This window comes from Maniola hyperantus, chromosome 6 (assembly GCF_902806685.2).
Source record: "Maniola hyperantus chromosome 6, iAphHyp1.2, whole genome shotgun sequence".
Lineage (NCBI taxonomy): Eukaryota > Metazoa > Arthropoda > Insecta > Lepidoptera > Nymphalidae > Maniola > Maniola hyperantus.
Window position 1 is genome coordinate 7,684,039 of NC_048541.1, and position 17,791 is coordinate 7,701,829.

The 17,791-nt window shown below is 35.0% G+C and overlaps 4 protein-coding genes across 4 annotated transcripts; 3 read left to right on the forward strand and 1 right to left on the reverse strand.

Moving 5' to 3' along the window:
- The first annotated feature begins 1,091 nt into the window (after positions 1-1,091).
- Positions 1,092-2,203, forward strand: LOC117983364 (transmembrane protein 60). The gene has a single exon (XM_069499040.1). It carries the CDS (start codon positions 1,275-1,277, stop codon positions 1,680-1,682), a length of 408 nt encoding a protein of 135 aa, XP_069355141.1. The 5' UTR covers positions 1,092-1,274; the 3' UTR covers positions 1,683-2,203.
- On the forward strand, positions 2,056-7,042 carry LOC117983360 (contactin-5-like). Its single transcript, XM_034969891.2, has 3 exons — positions 2,056-2,390; positions 3,798-4,032; positions 5,574-7,042. The coding sequence occupies exons 1-3, from the start codon at positions 2,202-2,204 to the stop codon at positions 5,768-5,770; spliced, it is 621 nt and encodes a 206-aa protein (XP_034825782.1). The 5' UTR covers positions 2,056-2,201; the 3' UTR covers positions 5,771-7,042.
- On the reverse strand, positions 6,797-11,033 carry APC4 (anaphase-promoting complex subunit 4). The gene is made up of 6 exons (XM_034969875.2): positions 10,837-11,033; positions 10,283-10,386; positions 9,868-10,059; positions 8,555-9,092; positions 8,248-8,447; positions 6,797-7,993 (listed from the first exon to the last, which is right to left on the reverse strand). The coding sequence occupies exons 1-6, from the start codon at positions 10,943-10,945 to the stop codon at positions 6,830-6,832; spliced, it is 2,307 nt and encodes a 768-aa protein (XP_034825766.1). The 5' UTR covers positions 10,946-11,033; the 3' UTR covers positions 6,797-6,829.
- Positions 11,034-11,826: 793 nt separating this feature from the next.
- On the forward strand, positions 11,827-14,273 carry LOC117983365 (synaptobrevin-1-like). The gene has a single exon (XM_034969896.2). The coding sequence runs from the start codon at positions 12,086-12,088 to the stop codon at positions 12,467-12,469; it is 384 nt and encodes a 127-aa protein (XP_034825787.1). The 5' UTR covers positions 11,827-12,085; the 3' UTR covers positions 12,470-14,273.
- The last annotated feature ends 3,518 nt before the right edge of the window (positions 14,274-17,791 follow it).

Here is a 17,791-nt window from a genome sequence, read left to right on the forward strand (position 1 = left end):
TACTAAACAACATTAGTTCTATCTGTGAAGACCCTGCCACAGACCAATAACCTGTGCCAATAACATGGCGGACACTCAGACCACAGAGTACAGACCCGACCACAGACCAGTAATCCGGACCCGTAGATAGAGTAATAAAGCTAGATAAAGGAATGTTTGCTTTCTCATTCACACTAAAAAGAGAGCACATTAAAGTTACTAATGTGATAAACAGAGACGCAGCTAACCTATTTTTTGTCCCTTATCGTGTAACTTATTTTTTTCAAGAATACATACAATTTACATACAAGGCATGTAACTTTAGTTATGAAACAAAGTTTGAGAATTCGTGGCGTAATTGTATTACTCATGAGTAATTTACTTATTTTCACATAAAAACGTTTAATACAAACATGAAAACCTCGATGGGCGCTTCGTATTCGTGCCTTTTGGTGTGGAGACCTTGGGGCCGTGGGGCCCGGGGGCTCGAGCTCTTTTTAAAGAAATTGTGGAAAGAGTTATCAAGTCAACCGGGGACCCGAGAGCTGGCAGCTACCTTGGTCAAAGAATTAGTTTGGCCATCCAAAGGGGTAATGCTGCCAGCATCTTGGGTACAATGCCTCGCTGCGGTGATCTCGATGAGGTTTTAGATTTAATTTAATTTATTTTAGTTTTAATTTAATGTTGTTTTTTTTTATTTAAGTTTATTAGTAGTTTATTTGTTAACCATTGATAATAAAATTTTAGCATATTTAATATTTTAAAATTAATTAAGTACCTACCCATTTATGTTTGTTCCTACCTTTACCTATTCATAAAAGATCATAATATAATTTAAGTAATACAAACATGTTGATCGGTTAATACAAATAGGCTACTAAACAATGGTAATAATAATTGTCGTGTTATTCATCGTTACGTCGTGCTATCGCTAATTTCATACGCAGTTACACAGTATTTTAATCTACCTTTTTTACTCAATCTACGTCCGGACCCGACCGGCGGCGGCGTTAATCGTTATTAGCTATGGTTATTAGTATATTATTATCTATGGACCCGACAGACGCGATTACGATTTACGACATCATAATCATTCATCTAAGATTTACGATTACTAATTCTGTGGTCTCTGGTGACATTTCAGTTTTGTTTTTATTTACGTTTTCATGTGGTTTCAGGAAAAAATTAATAATGTGATAGGTTCATGTTAATGTGAATAATTTTTGACCTAATCGAATCGAATGCAAAGACCAAAGCTGATCTATAACGAATAATTTTTGATTTTACCAGAAACGATGGCTATTCTACACCGAGCCCTCTTTACGTGGTTTATTTTTTTAGTGTTTTTAATACTCTTATGCTTGAGACTAGAGTCAAGAACACATTGGAACTGGTTTATCGTATTTATCCCGATGTGGGTTTACGATAGCATTTTATTGATATATGTTCTGTTTCATATGGTGTCACATTGCCGAAATGGCATAGAAAGATTTAGAGGTACTATTAACAAAAATGTTTGGTACATAGCAGCAATTGGATTGAAAATGGCAGCACAAATCATAATTTGTATCAAACTGGAGTATACAAAGTTTAATCTGCCGATATATGTGGTGATGACCCCAATCTGGATGTTACTACCCGTGCTATGTGTGGAAGTGTTTATGCATTTAATAAAACATTCAAGCAGAAGCAGTAGATATTAAAAGTTAAAAGTTTAAATAAGGTTTTCATTTCCAATAAAGAACATAATTTTTATTCTTCTGTGTAGAATATGCAGTGTTGGTGCCTCTTCTATAGTTACATCAAGGGCTCAAGTGAGTTTACTTGCATCTAATATGCATTCAAGCTATGCAATAGATTAGAAAACCAATACCCCAGTTAATCACTTGCCAGCAGGTCTGATTGCAGCCAAGCGCTAGGCTATAAATTTAAAAATAATAATAATGGAAACAAATCCCATTTGAATTAAGAAAAGATATTATTAGTCTTTAGACTTGTTTGTATAAACAAACTTGGCAAACCTATGATACACAATATGTGACGTGTACAATGTTATTATTAGTATTTAGTGAGGGACATGTGACTGTGAAGTAAATTTAAACTTGGCACCTGTCCATTGACATCACTGCTTTACAGTTTGCACATTTATGACAAATCTGATTTAACCGCTCCAGAGGTCATATAAGAGTTATTAAAGGACCTAAATATACCTGTTATTAAAAATGCAACCAATATCTGAAGTAACCGAAGTTCCAGCGGGGTCAACAGTGGTATTAAAGTGTGCAAGTAATGATTACAATCACAACTTTTTGTTTTGGATTTTGAACAACAACACTATTATTGGCCCTGGAAATCATTTCAATGAGAAAAAGTACAAATATGAAGTATTATCTGGAAAGCTACATATACATGTAAGTAAAAAACAGCTTGTTCAATATGATACAAAAGAATTTAACACAGGAAATGTTTTTGATTGTGTAAGCATAAAATGAAAAGTATCCTTCCACTTTATTCAAATTATTTGTCATAGGCTCTTTCCTGAACAGGACTAGATATTTTTTTAATCTGACATATTTTGTAAGGGGCTTTTACAAATGATCAATATTCCAGCCCCATCGTTACAAACTAAATTAAAAACAAACTACATAACCTAAAACTATAACAATGAGAGAATCACTAACAAATTCATACACTTTCATTGCTGAAATGCTCAAAGGTTTGTTTAAAATACAGCTGAGAATAACAATATTCATAAAATTTCAATTTAGTTAACATGTTAGTGTTTCTCGACTAGATATTTGGAATTAGATTATCCTGACTAAGCAATCTTGTCGGTCCTACCCCATGTGTTTTTCCAAAGCACAAAGCCAAAAACTTGGCCAAAGCCTTGAATGAAGTGAGCATGTGGAGCAAAGGAGGAAGGTCACAAGTAATAAGCACCATATATCTGTACTGAAGTGAGAGTCAAGTATATTGACGACTGCCCTGGCGCAATGGTGAACGCTGTGGTCTTATTAGTGGGAGGTCCCAGGTTCGATTCCTGGCAGGGGCAATTTTGGGATTTATAATTAATTTCTTTATTGTCTCGATAGTCTAGTCTGGTGTGAGGCCTACGACCGTGGCTAGTTACCACCCTACTAACAAATTGCTGTGCCGCCAAGCAATTTCGCATTCCGGTATGATGCCGTGTAGACACTGATAAGAAGTATAGGTTTACTTAAACCAGCCATAGGCCACTTTCATCTTAGAATGCATCATCTATTACCACCATGTGAAATTGCAGTCAAGGGCTGGTAATGGAAAAAAATCAAAATGAAAGGACTGCAAAGTGAGTCTTCTAGTGCAAGCTCATATACCCTTTGTCCAAATATGCATTTGATCATAATAATATGACCAAATTACTAGATACATACTAAAAATACCTTCAATATTATGAAAATCTGTCTTAGATCTCAGATATCCAGTTTTCTGCAATCATCCTAGGACTATAAAAACATAGCTTTGATTTTAATATAACAAATAAATGCTTAGCACTAGCAGTAACTTCTGTTGATACAGCTAAGGTTTCTAAACTGATATTATTTTTATTCAACAAAACCCTTGACTGCAATCTCAATTGTGAGTAACTTCAGTCTGAGAAGAAGCTGTCTATAACATACAATAATAGGCAGGGTTTGCTAATATACTATGCAATATGCTATTTATCCAACTTCAGAAAAAAAGTTAAAATGTGCCTGCTAGTACTTACATTTATGTTTGTATGTCTACGATTTTCTTGCTTGTGACCCATTTTCATGTGTTTTTTTTAATAATTACAGAATGTTGCACCGACGGAAGCTGGCTATTACCAATGTATATCAAAGCATGTGGATGGATCCAGCCTATCAGTTGGAGAAGTAGAAATGATAGTTGAAAGCCCATCATTCTCTGCTGGGGATGCTATAAAAGTGGCTGCTATTATAATCTCCTTGATTGTATTAATTGTCTGTGCTGTAGTGTATTATCGGTTAAAGAAAGAATGGAACCAATATGAGCATCCAGCTGAAGCTGCAGGTACGGTCACATACCATACTTCTCCGTTATGTTTCTAGGGTTCTGTACCTCAAAAGAAAAAAGGAACCCTTATAGGATCACGTTGTTGTCTGTCTGTCCATCTGTCTGTCGTGTCTGTCAAAAACCTATAAGGTTCTTCCCGTTGACCTAGAATCATGAAATTTGGTAGGAAGGTATAGTACACGATAGGACACACCCACACAGCCGGTGCGCCAACCCAGTGCGGGTGACGTACGGGTGTGCAGGGCGTCTCCCTGCCTCATACCCCGACTGTATGCCTCATATCTCGACCTGTACTATAGGTCTATAGGTCTTATTGCACAAGTAAAGGAAAAAAGCCGAAAACCGTGAATTTGTGGTTATATCACAAAAATAAATTGGAATGTGTTCACGAAAAAAATGATTTACTAAATCACATATTGCTGACGCAGTCCGTCATTAACTTGCAGTGTTCTACATAAAAGTGTCCGGTATTATCTTGTGCGTACGTGCTTGATAGTACGGAACCCTTCGTATGCGAGTCCGACTCGCACTTGACCAGTTTTTAGGGTTCCGTACCTCAAAAGGAAAAACGGAACCCTTATAGGATCACTGTCTGTCTGCCTGTCAAGAAACCTACAGGGTACTTCCCGTTGGCCTAGAATCATGAAATTTGGCAGGTAGGTAGATCTTATAGCTGACATTTGGGGAAAAATCTGAAAACCGTGAATTTAGGGTTAGATCACACAAAAATTAAATTGTGGTCATGAACTAATAATTTGTATTTTCAATTTTCTAAGTAAGATAACTATATCAAGTGGAGTAGCATATGAAAGGTCTTCACTTGTGCATTCTAAAACAGATTTTTATATATCATAGTTTTTGAATTATCGTGCAAAATGTCGAAAAAATACGACTGTAGTACGGAACCCTCATTGCGCGAGCCTGACTCGCACTTGGCCGGTTTTTATATTTTTATTCATTATACATTTATATACACACTTCCACAATCACATCACACCTGAGGGAAAGTGATGATGTGGCCAAGATGGAACCAGATGATTATTCACTCTTGTTTTAGAGATACCTACCGACCCAGATTGTAACACACTGAAGAGTATTCTAAACCTTAGTGATGCGTGTGTCGCAAAACATTTCGTGCGTTATGAATTATGGAATTCAAAAGTGAGTTAACTTACACAATATACTGTCAAATAAACAACTCTACCTTGAATCTGCTATTTGATGGTATAAGGTAAAGCACGAAGGCGGGAATGTCGCCACGCATTTGTCCCTTTATCAATCTTTCGCTTCTAGCACTGTTTGAAAGAATCCATAACCACAGACATTGCCTCAACTATCATCGAGAGTTCTTTTACTGGACACTGTTACTGCTTATATTGGTGCAAATTCAAAAAATCAGGTGCCTGTATAGATATATCAAAAAACAGTAGCTCACACTGACTGAGACTATATTATTGTCTACAATAAGCCTTCCCAACACTTACATTTTCACTCATTATATTTATAATGAATTAGCTTTGCCAATTATTATTTTACAGATGAAGATGACGAAGAAAAGCCAGATGGTGAAGAAATTTACAATCGCACTACCACTACACTCAGCCAGCCAGTGCCAGGTCCAAGCAGAAATCCATCTTCAGAACATTTGATATATGGAATAGATAATGAAGGCTTAGACACTGATTTTAATTCTGTATTTGAAAATATACAAATCAAATCTCCAAGTTTAATATAAATAGTTATGAGTTAGGGGTTAACATAATATAAAATAACATTTAAGTATGAATCATATTTATTTTTAAGTAGGACTTCATTTTATAATTTTATAGTGTTTAAATTATGTATCAGCAACACTTATTATGTACTTATATTATTACCTAATTATAATTAAGTAGGATTTTTTTACTATTTACTGAAATAGAAATAAGAAAGTTAAAACTGGGGCATAATACATAACTTTAGTTAAGAAAATAACTATCACTAGGGGGGGCGTCCCCCAGTGATAGTGGTGGTACCACTGTATCTGCTGCGGACTATAACTTAATTTTCAGTCTTTTGTACCGTAAGTTTTCTTTCTGACTAATGAAATTTTTATCAAAAAAAATTGTTCATCACAAATACACTGGACAGCAAATAAAACGGGCCACCCGCTACCTTGGCACTCTAATTAGATTTTCCCAAAAAGTGTAAAACTTCTATCAAAGTTATACCTACCCCTACAGAAAGTGCATTTCATGATGATTACAATGAATGGAAATTCATTGGGATTTGTCAATTTATTAAGGATTTTACAAATAAGTCTTTTTCCAGTTGTGCTAATAATCATAAACTGAAAAAAAAAAGATTTCATTGTCAGGCTCGTGTGGTCGATGAATACGAGGATGCTGGCAGTTATCCGAGTAAGGGGTGAGAATACTGAATATGTAAGTGAATACTGATCAAATTTTTTTTTAAATGTTTTTCTGTTTTCAGCTTTAATTATTTTCAGTTTATAATTATTTGCACGACTGGAAAACTCTTCTTTGTAAACTCCTTAATAAATTGATTAATCCCAATAAATTTCCAATCACTTTAATCATCATGCAACACACTTTCTATGTAGGGGTATAACTTTGATAGTTGTAAATTTTATACTTTTTGAGAAAATCGAATCCAAGTAGCCAAGGTAGCGGGTGGCCCGGTTTATTCGCTGTCCAGTGTATTTCGTTTACGTAATAACATGACATGTGATTCATTAAATATTAACTTTTAATCTAAGAAACACTTCTGTATTTCGATGAGTAGTAAACTGGTTTCATGTTTGACTTGTTTGTGAAAGTGGTGTTGTGTCCAGAGTTTCATCTTCTTCATCTTCTCCATTAATTTCCATTTCGAAAACTCTAACTTTTCTGTTGCTATTTGACAAAACAACTGCTACTTTTCTGCTACCTGATACTGCAATTCTGAACCCATCCATTTTTTCCAGAACTTTGTAAACACTTGAATCTAATAAAGGAGATATATTTTTCTTGGGGACTTTTTCATTAAATACTAGTAATGATTTTGATTTCATATTAAATTCTATTGAATTTTCCAAAACAATTTTAAGTGGTACTTGAATGAACATTGTGCTGTCATCGACACTGGGATGTTTGACGAGCACAGATAAATATTGTGAAGAATAAAATTGTAAGTCTAAAATACATAAATTTCTTTCCGGTGTCTCATCATCATCGCGTAACAAACACGAAGAGAAAGAATATTTACAGCAAGTAGCATTGCACAGTCTTTCTTTCACATTGACAGACACAAAATATATTTCTTCTTTTATATTTTCTGTGTCTGTGAAAGCCATCATGAATCTGTCTTCACTGGCATCAAATATCTGTGAGATTCTCAACTTGTTTCTAGCAATTTTATTTGCATTTTGATGACATTTTAGGTTGTACAATACAGTAAAATATTTGCCTACATCTTTAGTTCTCACGTCGAATATTTTTCCCACTGCAAGTTTTAAATAATTCTGCTGCTGTACAAGTGAAAACCTTCTAAAGTCCATCATTGAAAATATTGTGTCATTATCTTTTAGCAAACAGGAGTTCTCCCTGAGGTACTTGTGCCAAGGATTGTCTTCATCGTCAGGTAATATTGTCAGTTCCTGATCTTGCAGATACTGACCTAGCCGTTCCAAATTGAATTTCACTGGTTTTTCTCCTGTATCATTATTATCAATCTGAACATTGTCAAAATTATATAAAAAGTCTGCAATATGTGTAAGTTCTTGTTGTGTAATTTTGACAAAATCACTTGATGTTTGTTCATCTAACAAACGAACAATCACTAGAAATAGCCATCTGAAGAATGCTTTATAATTTCTCATAGACACATCAATCACTTGTTGCAGTTCAAGACATTTGTTTAAAAAAGCACAGCTAGCTTTTATTGCTTCAGTTACCAGTTTTTCTTCTAATCCTAAAACCTAAAAAAACTTCTATATGTAACGTACAATAGTTTTTATAAATTTAAGTCTTACGTAACAATTTCTTTTATCATCATCATCATCATCAGCCTTTGGACGTCCACTGTTGGACATAGGCCTTCACTAAAGAGCGCCACCACACCCGGTCCTAAAACCTTCCTCATCCAGCCACTTCCCGCCAGCCTCTTTATATCGTATTAACAATTTCTTTAGTAACAATTAATATGCTATAGTTATATTATGTACAAAATTACCTTATATCGGTCAGGTATTCTTGTTAAGCCTCTCAATTCTGCCAAGTAATATGTAAGACTTTGTCCTACAATATTTAACTGCTTCAAAACCAACTTCTGTATAGTGGAATAACTTAGCTCTACTGAATTGCCAAACTTCTTCAAACCTTTAGCAGTAAGCTCATTTAGTAAGAACACTTCTAATTCATCAGATGGGACTCCTAAAAATTTTATTATTTAGTATCCATCCTCAAAAATTATAACAAAACCATCTGGTCAGATTACATTAAGTGCTAACTTGTCCTTAAATAATAATTGTTAGATATACCTAACATAAGCAGTTCTAACAAGTCTGCTGAAACTCCACCATCTGGAACTGATGATGCATAATATGCCATTTTGGTGTCCATTTCTAACAAAATGTGTTCCCAAGCTTCAGTTATTGAAATCATGGTTTTATCTAAGTTTGTCACCATATTTACTATTTGACTGTGTCTTGTTGCGACCACAAACAATTCTTCAGCATAAGCTGATAAAATGCTTGTATTTACAAGCGACAGATGAATATTGTTACTAGTATCTGAATATAGTACTTGCATCACGCTAAAATCATCAGACAAATTGATATCAAGTATTTTATATTCCCCACAATCATCTTTTGTTATCTGAGATAGATGCACTGTGCCATAGGGATATCTTCCAAAGACACTCATATAAATATTTCCTGAGCCATATGCAATCATTAACATGCTTAGCTGTGATTGATCTTGGTTTTCTTTAAAGCTTTTTGAAATGTCTTCTGTGACTTGATTTTTATATGCATTGCTAGGAGAAGGGGGCTTAGGGAGAAATATTGCAGGATCATCCTGTGAAAGAAATTAATTTTAAAATTATTCTGTTCATAGGTATATAAATCACAATTAGGTAGTTATTGTTGGTATAGAATGAATTCACTCAGAAAAAGCAAGTATTATTTAAATCAAGAATCTGACTAGAAACACAAAGATTTTCAAATAAACTTTTACAAGTGCTTTTGAATCGCTAAGTGAATCTAATACTGGTCCATCAGACTGCCCTTCCTACTGAGAAGAATCAGCAAGGAACTCAGAGGTTGCTCTTTCTAAACATCAATTTTGACAATGTAAAATATAATACTATTTCTTAAGTCAGTCACTGGTTCACTGTAAACAGTTTATTTTTAAATGCATAAAAGTGTTCTGAATTCATACTGTCCATACTAAGACCACAAGTAACCTGTGCCTTGCCACAAGTTTAAAAAGTCTATTAAAAGTATTCTGATTAAAAAACATTTTTATAATTAAAAATAATGTAAATTCAAGTCCCAAATATTGGCTTTTATTATATGCGGCAGGTCGAGATAGCAATCAGGGTGAGGAAACTCCGCACACCTGCACTGTACCCGCGCTAACCTGGTGCGGGATGGCGAAGGTGACGTGTGGATGTGCAGCGTGTCCCTCTACCTCATACCCCGATGCCCGATTGCCATCTCGATCTGCCGCGTGCCAACTGGACACAGATGAAGATAATGTAAATGATAAGAAAGTTGACTCCCACATCGGGCCCGCGAATCGCAGTATAGCAATTAAAAGACATGGCATAATATTATGTATTAGTACTTACATATAGATTATATTCAACTGCACTTTCTAATGTACCAGCCTTAACAGCCCATGTTATACATGGTATTCCATAATTTTTAGCTGTATAAAATTCTTCTGATGTCTCATAGGCAAAATCATATTTATCAATGATTTCTTTATCTTCAATATCCACAATACACACTGTGCCATGACTGTATCCTATTGCTAAGGCCTACAAAAAATTAATTATAATAAGTTAAATAATATTCAGTACCTATCCTAAAGTCATATTATATTATATGAGTGGTTTGCTGTTATAATATGGAACTCCTCAGAGAGAGGAGTTCCATCCGGCATCTCTGTTAATTAATATTCATCACATTTTAAAGGGAATCAAAACCTATAGGGTACTTCCCGTTGACTTAGTTTCATGAAATTTCTAATGCTTCGAATACCTTTCCATCAGGTCTCCATGCCATAGCATCAACTGTTATGTTTTCTTTTGGTGGTGGTAAATTCCAAACTTTTTGCCAGTGTAGTCTGTGAACCTGAACTTCACCTATGATAATGATGATAATATAAAAATTAAGGTAAGTAATTAATACAGTAAGTATATACTGATAAAATTCTTCTGATTATAGAAAAATTGAATTTCCGTTTGCACCTTTTAATATAATATTGGGGCCGATTCTCTAGCACACAATCTCTAAACTAAACTAAATTAATAGGTCTAAATCTAGTGCTCTCCTTTTCCGCAAGCAACATTATGAAAGCGATGGCAATAGATTTAGACGTGCCATTTTAGTTTAGTTTAGAGATTGTGTACAACGGAATTAGCCACAATTTCACGTTAAATTTAATATACATATACCTGTATTTCTTTTGTATTCATTTGTTTTTATATACTTAAATGGGATTGTACTGGAATTTTAGTTCACATAGAAACTCAGTATACCAGTTAGTTTAGAAAATTGAAGAAATTTATTAGGAGTTTTATATAAATGCTTACCTTTAAAGTTGGTAAGAGCTAACAAATCGAGACGATTATTCCAAACCATAAGGTCTACTTTGTTTGCAACGTGTTTTTCTTCCATTTGCCTCATTCCGCAATGATACATTTTGGTAAATTTTTTAAATCTTATCCAATTTATTTAAAATTCTGTAAAGAAAAAACAAGCACGAACCTTGGATGCACAGACCAATAACATATAGTATGATATAGTTGGATGAATAAATAGGTAATAATTGAGACTTGAGAGCACAGAGTACATTGAATATAGGGGTAGCACAGAGTACTTTGTAATTTGAGAGGCTGAAAGTCACAGAACACAGAACTGAAAGTATTTATGGTCTGTGGCTGTGGTATATTTTGTAAATGGTTGGTATTAGTAGGTATATACACTATATTTATTTTGAGGGCTGGGCACGCGATTTTGATAGCTCACGTCCAATGCTTTGTATATATTTTAGTGAAGTGTAGATAGAGTAATAAAGGTAGATACAGGAACGCTTGCTTTCTCATTCACACTAAAAAGAGAGCACAGATAAAGTTACTAATGTGATAAACAGAGACGCAGCTTACCTATTTTTTGTCCCTTATCGTGTAACCGGTTCTTTTCAAGGACTACGACTTTAGTTGCAAAACAAACTTTGAAAATTCGTAGCGTCATTGTATTTCTCTAGTTACTTGTTTTCACATAAAAAAACGTTTAATACAAATATTGTTGATCGGTTAATACTAATATTGACTACTAAGCAATGGTAATTGTCGTGTTATTCATCGTTACGTCGTGCTATTGCTATCTCAGACGCGGTTACACAGAAGTCAGAACTTTAGTCTAGTTTTTTACTCAGTCTACAAGCATAACCATGCATTTATCGATTCAAAGTTCAACGGGGATAATAATCGATAATCGAATAGGTGCAATAGCGATAATTTTTACCTCTTCTTCTTCTTCTTCTTCATTCTGGGCTGGTTTCCACACTTAAACGTTTCCGTCTGTTGTGTTTTTTTTACCTCATCCCTACCTGTGAGCTGTCAAAGACAAGGAAATGAATTGAATTTAATACTCTATGTTCCATAAATTCGTAAAAAAAATCATTCGTCAATCATCATCGGTCAATCGCCATTTTTGTTTGTGATTCTTCTCAATTTATTTCGTTGAAAAATTCTGTAAAACAGATCTGTCTGTGGTTCCTATCTACCTACTAATTACAAAGTTAATTTTTATAAGGTATTTACAATTCAGACAGAAAAAATGGAGAATCCAAGTGGAACTCAAGGACCAAGGGTAAGCGATAAACGTTTAGCCCAAACTCAGGCAAAGGTGGATGAAGTTGTCGGAATTATGCGTGTCAATGTCGAGAAAGTTTTGGAGAGGGACCAGAAGTTGTCTGAATTGGATAACAGAGCGGATGCTCTACAGCATGGTGCAGCGCAGTTTGAACAACAGGCTGGTAAACTCAAAAGAAAGTATTGGTGGCAAAACTTAAAGATGATGTTAATTATTGGTGCTGTAGGAGCAGTCCTACTCATCATTATCATTGTATGGGCGACATCTGGTTCAAGCAGCTCCGCACCAGCACCGGCCCCGGCTCCTACTCAGGCCCCACCTGTTACCGACACACCGGCAGGTCGATAATTCTTCTAAAATGACGAAACAATTGGCTACATTTTTCCACAGCTACCACATGATTCATACGAAATACTGACACTTGACTGATTTTAATGAAAATAAAAGTAAAATATTTTGTAAAAAGCATAAAAACCTTCAAAGAATAAGGTGTTAATAAATTCATATCTATAATATTTTCTTGTAACTTTATACTTATCTACAAAAACTTTAAATCTAAACATATACATGTAAAACATAATAAATTATACAAAGTAACCAGTGCTATACATCTTAGGGCTATTTTATACATTACTATTTTTGTAAGCCAATTTAAGAATATGTATAGAAATTACTTAACATTAATGTAGGGACTATATTGAAGTCAACTGATACACAAAAAGATTATTTATTCAGTGTCTTAGTCTATTACCCACAAAAATTAAGAAAATAGAGCTATTCATCTGGCTTGCCCTCCATTTAGAAGGTTTCAACTTTATCAGATATATTAGGAAAAGGGCATAATTGCTTACATTTTTGGAGAGATCTAATTTATGTGATAAAGGATTCTTCGATAAAGGGTATTCTTGTCTAGGATATGGGGTCTAAATCCGACAATAAATGTCTTGAGTAATACGCAAAAAGCCATAGCACATAGTATGAACTTTCCTACTTTAAAATTATGTGCATTATAAAAATTTACAAAAATATGTTTCTAAAGATATTTATTAACCAGATTGAGCATAAGGACTGAATTTACCATTTATTATAATTATATTATACACAATTAGATATGGAAAAGGTGTTTCTATAAAAAGTTACATATTTGTTGATTTGTTAAAATGTATCATCAAATGATCAATGTTGCTGACTTGTATGTTGCCTATGTGAATTCCATTTATTAAGCACAAATTGTATAAATAACTGAAGCACAAAGTAGGTTACTTTATTCTTTTAGTTTGTAATATTATTATTGATTCTTACACTGTGTCGTGTCTAGATCATTGTTCCTCAACCTTTACATAGGTCTTAAACCACTTGGCATAAGGCTGGCGAACAAAATGGTGTTATTTCACAAAATATTTTACAGGAACAAAAACTGAACGAAAGTTACTGAAACTACTGCAATTATAACATTTTGTTAGTAGTCACAAAATTTGGACTCAACTTTAGTACAGTTTTAGGGCTATTTTTCTTGGAAATGAGTTCAAGTATATGTTCAGTGATCAAAATCATGAATTTTGAACTCGATTTCAGTAGTTTTAGGTTGATTTGCGTAGAAATGAGTTCAGATTTATATTTAGTGGGCCAAAAAAAAAATTCATCAAGAGGTGTAATTACACCATTGAGATTGCCACCTCCTCATATTATATATTTGCTCTGGGCGGGTCTTGCTCCTTAGAAAAGAAGCTGCTGATGCTATCTAGTGGTCTCTGTTGGTTCACTGCAGCTGTCCAAGCTCACTAAAAAGGCTAGACTAGTCTAGCCGCTAGAGCAAGGTTTGAAGGTAACAGCTTTATTTGATAAAGGTAATTGTTTAGATTTTTGCAGATCTATTCCAATTTACAATACTAAGTTCTATCTGTCTCCAATTGGCACACCAGAAGCACAAGTGGAATTGAACTATTATATTATAGTTGAGAAATGATGGTCTAAAATAAAATAAAAACTTTGTTATTGTTTAATTTTTGCATTTCTTATTAGTTTTTGTAACACCCTTTGGGACCAACAATTCTGTTTACTGTACAAGGTGTAAGGGTCCTTCAGTTTCCAATATTGTCTTCATAGTTAATGTGTAAGTCGATGTTGTATATTAAATCTATATTATCTTTAACCAGTTGTTTTGTATTATACGATGTATGAAATACATTTTATTCCTCAAGCCCTGATTTAAGTTGTGATAAGTATAATTCTTATCAACCTTTTCTAGATCTTGGCATTTTATCAGTATTTAAGGAAAAGATAATGTGATTACTGATGATTAGTCATGATATTATTTGTGCAAAATTGTAATGCCTTTGTTAAATTTTTGCTTATCAATAAAAAAAATTAGCTTTGTTTTGCTGAAGACTTGACCTCAGAATGTTAATTTTTAATAAGTGATAAATACATCTATTGTGGCTTAAACAATTCATAATAAGTACCTATTGAAATACAAATCAAGCGATATAGCCGATATATATAATCGCTATATATATATATATATATATATATATAGCGATTTTGTGAAAATTTATAATTTTGCTTTTTAAAATTTCTAATTTTAAGTTGTTAATTTTTGTAAGTATGTTTATGTTAGTTTGTACTCGTATTTTAATTAGTGTAATTGGCTTTATGGCCGTTCTAATTAAATAATAAATAATAATAATAATAGCCGTACCTACTAAGTTACTAACTCATTTGATGACGATTTTTTTTTAAATTTTATAGACTAGCGCTTGGCTGCAATCAGACCTGTGGCAAATGATGATGCAGCCTATGGAGCGCGCTTGAAGATGCCTATTCACTCTGGACTTGAAGTATAATTGGAGGGGAAAACTGATGCTAGAAGGGTGTTCCAAATCTTGGCGGTTCGAATTAGAAATGAGGAGGCAAATCGCTTCGTACGTATCCGTGGAGTTTCGACTACGTACGGGTGCAGACCTTGGCGATGCCTTGCGGTACGATAGTAGAAAGGTGAAGGAGGAACTAGGTCGAAAAGTTCTTCGGCACACTCCGAAATATATTCTGTTCGATCATTGTTCGATTGTAGGGTTTATGTAGCTTGCAAGGCGAAAAGAAACCGTTTTATAAAAATAGTTTATTTATAGTCTGATTAGACTGCTATTGGCTATTGTGTCTAATGAATTACAAATTCTTGCAAATAGCTAGTATGTTACACGCCTAGCATTCCAATTGCACCATTTGTTACTTGTTAGCATTCAGTAATGTTAGTTAGGTAACTAATATCAACAATTACTGCTCTGAAGCGAAAATATTTACCTGTTTAGTTTTTTCTGCATTGTCTTATGAACTGTAAACTACCTACATTTTTATAACTATCTTGTGCCCGCGACTTCGCTCATGTGTTATTTGTAAAGCTCTGAAAGAAACTTTTCGGAATAAAAAGTAGCTTATTTATTGTAATTTGTAAATTACACCATGCAACAATTTCTATCAGCTTGCGAAAGTGCAATCAAAATCGGTCTAACCGCTTCAAAGATAAGGCTGGACAATGTTATCGGTAGCAGGTAATACCTAACTACGTAGGTACCTATTATATTTATGGGAAAAAGACGACAAACGGTTAGGTTTAGGCATTAAATGGCGCGTGAGAAGTAATTTTGTACGGACTATGGTCCCTACAAAATTACTTCTCACGCGCCATTTTAACTCTATGGGTCAACTGTCATGTCACAGTTGAGATGAGTCGGCAAGAAACTCGGCAGTTTCTCTTTTTAAATCATAAATGTTAAGATAAGGTAAATACGAATAAACAAAGTGTTTGCAGTTATTTCAAAACCACAAACTGCAGACACGTAAATTTTATTATTCGTACCTATGTATCTATACCACTTCAAGAAACATTTTATAATAGGCACGGTTTAGACCTTGACTGCAATATCACCTGGTGGTAAGTGATGATGCCGTGGAAGCGGGCTAACCTGGAAGGGTTATGGCAATTTTTATTAAACCCACACCCCTTTGGTTTCTACAGGGCATCGTACCGGAACGCTAAACCGCTTGGCGGCACGGCTTTGCCGGTAGAGTAGTAACTAGCCACGGTCGAAGCCCCCCATCAGACCAGGCCAGACAAATCAGAAAATTCCAAACCCCTGCCGGAAATCGAACCCGGATCCTCCCTCTAATAAGCACCAGCGCTAACCACTGCGCCAGGCCGCGTTTCCTCTATAGAAAATGAAAAATGAAATGAAAATAATAAATAATAAATAGACCAAGTATATTGGCGTTATTTCTAAACGGGACGTGGCATGCATCATAGATTATTGCAATATTGCATTATGCAGGTGGCACCGGGCACGGACACCGCCACATCTGCGCAATGACTGTCACTTTGTATAAATTGCGCCTAGCTGTAATAATACTGCAAAGTCTTTGGAGGAGTGTCCGCACGACCTCTTCACTGTTGTCTGCCACGCACACACAGATAAAGGAGTCTGCCACGTGTCTATCCATACGTCCATACTAATATTATAAATGCGAAAGTGTGTATGTACGTCTGTCTGTCTGTCTGCTAGCTTTTCACTGCCCATCCGTTTAACCGATTTTAATGAAATTTGGTACAGAGACTACTTAACTTACGTCCGCGTGGAATTAGGTTTTTTAAAAATCCCGTGGGAACTCTTTGATTTTCCGGGATTAAATCATTTATTTCTCATTGTAACTGTTTGTCTCTACAAAATAAAATAAATTAAATTAAATTAAATGCAAAAATCACATCAATTCGTTGCACCGGTTGCGACGTGATTGAAGGGCAAACCAACAAAAACAATAAGGGTACTGATAGGTACTAGATGATGCCCGCGACTTCGTCCACGTGGATTCAGGTTTTTCCCGTTAAATCGTGACAAAAAGTAGCCTATATCCTTTATCAGGACGTAAGCTAACTCTGTAGGTACCAAATTTCATCAAATCAAAATCGGTTAAATTGTTGTGCCATGAAAAGCTAGCAGACAGTCAGACATTTTCGCCTATTTTCTAATATTAGTATGGATTCAGTAGGTACCTACTTATAGTGTAATGTGTGGATAATAATCAAGTCGAAGGTTGGAATACTAGGTTCAAGGTTGAATGTGTTCAAGTCAAACAGTAGGCAGGTTAGTAGGTAGGTAGGTATAACTAGTATGTTTGTCATCTAAATTATTTTGTTAACTGCGTGTAAACGTGTACGTAGGAGGCTTATAGTTGGTCATGTACAGCGTGTTTTCGTTCTGGTGGATAAGGACTACTACACCCACGTCTAATATAACCCTGATTGAATCACAAAATGCTGACGCGGTAATCCGAAGTTGAAAAACAAGCGAGGAAGCTTAGTTTTCCATTTAAGGAGCTGCTTAGATGTGTGGGCTACTATGTTCGATAAAGCTTCCTAATCCATAGTCTATACTACTATTATAAATGCGGAAGTGTGTATGTCTGTCTGCCAGCTTTCTTGCCTACGCCCTAAATTCTTCTCATTAGGTACTTAGGTACTACTAGTAGTACTAGTAGTGGGCCGGCGATGGGTTGATCACTTGGTTGTTCATGATGATGGTCCTTCTACAACTGGACAATGTATAGTTCGCGACAGGTCGAGATGGCAATCGGTATATGAGGCGGGGGGACGCCCCAAACGTCCCCCGAGCTGGCCCG

What these genes read in the sequence shown, in the direction of transcription:
- LOC117983360 (XM_034969891.2), top strand. Translation starts at nt 2,202, where the DNA reads ATGCAACCAATATCTGAAGTAACCGAAGTTCCAGCGGGGTCAACAGTG. An exon ending in CTGGAAAGCTACATATACAT is followed by an intron (nt 2,391 to 3,797) that starts GTAAGTAAAAAA and finishes TAATAATTACAG; the next exon opens with AATGTTGCACCGACGGAAGC. An exon ending in GCATCCAGCTGAAGCTGCAG is followed by an intron (nt 4,033 to 5,573) that starts GTACGGTCACAT and finishes ATTATTTTACAG; the next exon opens with ATGAAGATGACGAAGAAAAG.
- LOC117983365 (XM_034969896.2), top strand. Translation starts at nt 12,086, where the DNA reads ATGGAGAATCCAAGTGGAACTCAAGGACCAAGGGTAAGCGATAAACGT.
- APC4 (XM_034969875.2), bottom strand. Translation starts at nt 10,945, where the DNA reads ATGTATCATTGCGGAATGAGGCAAATGGAAGAAAAACACGTTGCAAAC. An exon ending in CATGGAGACCTGATGGAAAG is followed by an intron (nt 10,060 to 10,282) that starts GTATTCGAAGCA and finishes AATTTTTTGTAG; the next exon opens with GCCTTAGCAATAGGATACAG. An exon ending in CAGTTGAATATAATCTATAT is followed by an intron (nt 9,093 to 9,867) that starts GTAAGTACTAAT and finishes TTTCTTTCACAG; the next exon opens with GATGATCCTGCAATATTTCT.
- LOC117983364 (XM_069499040.1), top strand. Translation starts at nt 1,275, where the DNA reads ATGGCTATTCTACACCGAGCCCTCTTTACGTGGTTTATTTTTTTAGTG.